Consider the following 5,146-nt stretch of genomic DNA (forward strand, 5'->3'; position numbering starts at 1 on the left):
ATTCATTAAATGGAGAAGGATTAAATAGCAAGGACACAAGTACATACCAAGTAAATGTACACCGCAAGTAAAACAACAGTAGGAAATATAAGAAATCGCATTCTATTGCGTTGCTAAAGCTTGAAATGTCAAATGAAACATCATTCCCCTACTAGTGTCTGTGTTTCTCTAAAGGATAAACTACATTATGTTACTGGAGTGCAGAAGATTTGTGTCATGGACTGAAAGTGCAAACATCAAGGCAAAGTGTAATTAAATTACATACTGTATATATGAGGCCTGCAACCCTATCATAATATTTTTCAGATTGTAGCTACTGATGAACAAGTCATCTTTCTTTAGACAACCTTGCATGCTTATTGTGCTTCTAGCAGCGACACATACACATGTAGACAATAACAACAAAATCCAATCCAACAATCTGAAGCAATGCATTTATATCAACATTCGAACGAATACCAGAAATCAATCCAGTTTACTGAATTTTGTACCAAAAATAGACACTTCCCTGCTTTCCTTTTCTCCCTATGACCAATTATTCTTGAAATGTACAAATAGAAAGATAAGTTAATTGATCTTTTTTTGGGTTAGACATGCAAATTGATACTGAAAAAGTCAAGATATTTGATACGTTATGCTTAGAGTGCAACTATGAGGGACGGTAAACTCTTAAGATGTTGTTTAAAAATAAAAGAAGTGCTGCAAATTGTAACCACATATTAGAAAAGGACCACTTCAGAGGGCAAGGTCAAATCCGAATCTCTCAAATGAACCTTTTTGACCCCTCTTTAGGCCCCGAGCAGCTTCTTGACCAGATAGCCTGGCATGCTGTAGAGAAACAGGCCCACCATGATCAGCAGCAGCAGAGCCAAGACGATCTTGATGATGAGCCATTTGTAGCGGTTGCATATCAGGTAGCGGATGGCCTTCAGCGGGCTCAGAAACCACAGGAAGGTGGTGTCAGGCCGGCTGTGGCGGTGAAGGGGTTGCAGGTAAGAGGTGGTGAGTTGAAAAGTTAAACCGTGGATGATGGAGGAAGAGAGGTAATACAGATGTTAGTGGTTAGTATGATGACTGCAAAGTTGTAAAATCTCTTAAAGGCATATTATCCATTTAAAGGGATAGTTCACTCAATATGAAAATGTGTTCGTCTTTTCAAACCTGTATGACTTTATTTCTTCTGCTGAACACAAAAGAATATATTTTGGAGAATGTTTTTTGGCAATGCAATTAAAATAAATAGGGTCAAAACATTAGGTTGCACTTTTTATTGCATTTGTGTTTCATATAGGAAAGGAAATGTCATACAAGTTTGGAACAACATGAGGGTAAGTAAATAAACGATGACAAAATGTTTAATTTTTGTGTAAACTATCCCACAGAGCTGGTAAAAATATTCGCCTAGGACTACCGAATATGTGCATGATACTGTAAATTTGCAGTGGATTGAGCTCAGAGCAGTACAATGACACATCAGGCAACAAAGGTAAGTTCAGAAAGCACAGTAGCAGACAATAGACTATAAATCTAATAAAATTCATAACTAATTCAAATCTTTGCCCAAACAGACAACCACAAAGTACAACAACACACAGATATGCCATAAGAAAGAGATGAGATGATAGAGGAATGACAAAATGGAAAACACTTCATCACCCACAATCCCTCTGGTCCACGCTGTAGGCCTTTAAATACGGTATGAGTAACAAAAAGACAGAAATACACTGTGAATGGCTCAGAGAGAGAGAGACGGAAAGCAGAGAAAACAGAGGCAGTGAGAGTGGGCTACCAGTGGTCTTCCCATCTCCCCTCACACCCCTAGGAGTTTCTTGACCAGGTATCCGGGAATAGAGTAGAGGAAGAGCCCAACGAGGAGAAGGAGGAGCAGCAGGGCCAGAGCCTTCAGGATCAGCCAGCGGTAGTTGTGCCAAATGAAGTATCGTATGGACTTCAGAGGGTTCATGAACCACATTAGACTGGTGTCTGGACGACTTTTTCCAAAACAGGAATGGGGTTGGAATGAAGGAAATGAACAGGAAAGGGTAGGCGGAGGAAAGGGCAGTCACAGAAGGAAGGAAGGATGTGAAAAAAGGAGAGTGGGAGTATTAGAAAGGGAAGTTAACAGTTTCAGAGGGGCATTCTTCACTGGAGAGAACGCTTCTGACTTAAGCCCACTTCATGTGTCAGTGTTTGTGCCATACCTGTAATTATCTACAGTATTTATATGACACTCTTTATGTCTCCTTTCTATAGCTGTATAATTAGCACGTCCTCATCAGTTAGACTGTATGCCCGAAATACTGGCTAATACTGGCTACTATAGAAGCCTGTTTCTGCCTCAGAGTAAAAAGAAAAGGGTCATTGTGAATTTATTTATTTACTGTATTATTGCAACTTTATATCTCACAATGTTACTTAATAAAAATTGTAATTTTATACACTGCCATGGGGTCACTAAACCTTTTTCAAGAAATTCATATTTTAATTCAGGGAGGATTCATTAAATTAATAAAAAGTGACAGTAAAGACATAGAAAATATTTCTGTTTCAAAGAACTGCTATTGTTTTGAGCTTTTATTGAAACAATCCTAAAAATGTATCATAGATTCCACAAAAGCGTCAACATAAATGGTTTTCAACATTGATAATAAGAAATGTTTTTTGAGCGCCAAATTCTGCAGGATCATGTGACACTGAAGACTGGGGTAATGACTGCTGAAAATTCAGCTTTGCATCACAGGAATAAATTACATTTTAAAATATATTAAAATAGAAAACTCTTATTTTAAATTGTAATATTATTACACAACATTACTGTTTTTACTGTAAAAACCTCGTGAGCATAAGAGACTTCTTTCAAAACCATTAAAAAAAAAACTTTTAAATGGTAGTGTACCTGCATGCAACTTTATTTCTTACTTTTTTCTTATTTTAAACTTAAATCTCACAATTAATTTTTTATTTTTTACTCTTAAGGCAGAAACAGGCTTTCATAGTCTACTCTGCGGTATATGAAGTATGATATATTGCATATTTATTCACACACTAAAACTACTGTTTACAAATGTTTATGTACATGAGCGGCTTTATGTCTTACTTTGGTTTCTCAAGTGGCTCAGGTTCATTCCGCCCAAGGCCGACCGGATTCTTCTCTGCCTCCTCCGCTGTCAATAGATGGAGCTCTGCCTCCACTTTCCCCTGCAAGCACGACATGGTTAGAATGTTAATGAGGTAATCTTATGCAATCATTTCAATACACCACATGCTGGCAAATTATCAAGCAAATGTAAAATAACATTTGGGTAATAATTGTTTCTGGTAATGAAATGGCTGTTTTAGTATTTTTCATTTATTTTATTCATTATATTTACTCACTGTGAGCTCAAATTCATCATTCTCATCCCGGGCCACAAATGGCCACCAGCCCTTCACTCTTTTCTGTTTGAAGATGGAGATGGTTGGCAGCTCATGCTCTTTGAGAACCATGTTGAGAGAGCACTGCTTAGCTGTTTTTGCCCCACGGGGAAACTTATTCAAGTCCAGCTCAATCGCACCTGCAAAAATAAACACAGAGAGCATTAAAAATGATTTTAAAGTGGAATGAAACACTTTAAACTGAGCATTAATTACAAAACTGTGTTTATTCTTCAAAGCCAAAATTATCTTCAGTACATGACTTGCATACAGTAAGTCATAAATATCTAATAATTGGTCTTTTTTTGTCTTTCTGAATTGTGAACATACCCAGGAAGTCATCTGCGGAGAAATGGTCAGCATCCCATACTTGAAGGGTGAGTCGAGCAGGAATCTTGTACTCGGTCTCATCCCAGGAAAACATTATTACACAACATTACTGTTTTTACTGTAAAAACCTCGTGAGCATAAGAGACTTCTTTCAAAACCATTAAAAAAAAAACTTTTAAATGGTAGTGTACCTGCATGCAACTTTATTTCTTACTTTTTTCTTATTTTAAACTTAAATCTCACAATTACCTTTTTATTTTTTACTCTTAAGGCAGAAACAGGCTTTCATAGTCTACTCTGCGGTATATGAAGTATGATATATTGCATATTTATTCACACACTAAAACTACTGTTTACAAATATTTATGTACATGAGCGGCTTTATGTCTTACTTTGGTTTCTCAAGTGGCTCAGGTTCATTCCGCCCAAGGCCGACCGGATTCTTCTCTGCCTCCTCCGCTGTCAATAGATGGAGCTCTGCCTCCACTTTCCCCTGCAAGCACGACATGGTTAGAATGTTAATGAGGTAATCTTATGCAATCATTTCAATACACCACATGCTGGCAAATTATCAAGCAAATGTAAAATAACATTTGGGTAATAATTGTTTCTGGTAATGAAATGGCTGTTTTAGTATTTTTCATTTATTTTATTCATTATATTTACTCACTGTGAGCTCAAATTCATCATTCTCATCCCGGGCCACAAATGGCCACCAGCCCTTCACTCTTTTCTGTTTGAAGATGGAGATGGTTGGCAGCTCATGCTCTTTGAGAACCATGTTGAGAGAGCACTGCTTAGCTGTTTTTGCCCCACGGGGAAACTTATTCAAGTCCAGCTCAATCGCACCTGCAAAAATAAACACAGAGAGCATTAAAAATGATTTTAAAGTGGAATGAAACACTTTAAACTGAGCATTAATTACAAAACTGTGTTTATTCTTCAAAGCCAAAATTATCTTCAGTACATGACTTGCATACAGTAAGTCATAAATATCTAATAATTGGTCTTTTTTTGTCTTTCTGAATTGTGAACATACCCAGGAAGTCATCTGCGGAGAAATGGTCAGCATCCCATACTTGAAGGGTGAGTCGAGCAGGAATCTTGTACTCTGTCTCATCCCAGGAAAACATGGATTCCTTCTTAGAGATGACTATCTTCTCCTCAGCCATGAGATAGTCAAAAGGGAAAACAAAGCGCCAGTTGAAGTTTCCTTCCCCGGTTAGAGAGTGATAATGCACGTCTGTGTCCTGTTTATCCTCCTGCTGTCCTTTTAGCCAGCTGAGCAGGGAGACGATTTTCAATTGTTAAAAGCAACACGATTTTAATATTCATACAAAAAATATACAAGCATCAGTGATTTCTTGTGTAAGTCGCATGACAAAACATGCACAAATGTTCT

General features: G+C 37.4%; 1 protein-coding gene across 1 annotated transcript in view; it reads right to left on the reverse strand.

Moving 5' to 3' along the window:
* Window positions 1-713: 713 nt before the first annotated feature.
* The window catches only part of LOC107732639 (otoferlin-like), a 58,698-nt gene continuing 54,265 nt past the window's right edge, over window positions 714-5,146 (reverse strand). The window contains exons 43-46 of the mRNA XM_016544038.1: window positions 4,784-5,025; window positions 4,415-4,593; window positions 4,137-4,237; window positions 714-969 (exon numbers count right to left, since the gene is read on the reverse strand). Coding sequence (XP_016399524.1) covers window positions 789-969; window positions 4,137-4,237; window positions 4,415-4,593; window positions 4,784-5,025 — 703 coding nt within the window. The 3' untranslated portion in view covers window positions 714-788. The remainder of the gene's footprint in view (window positions 970-4,136; window positions 4,238-4,414; window positions 4,594-4,783; window positions 5,026-5,146) is intronic.

This window comes from Sinocyclocheilus rhinocerous, unplaced genomic scaffold (assembly GCF_001515625.1).
Source record: "Sinocyclocheilus rhinocerous isolate Xijiao unplaced genomic scaffold, SAMN03320098_v1.1 scaffold1542, whole genome shotgun sequence".
Classification (NCBI taxonomy): domain Eukaryota; kingdom Metazoa; phylum Chordata; class Actinopteri; order Cypriniformes; family Cyprinidae; genus Sinocyclocheilus; species Sinocyclocheilus rhinocerous.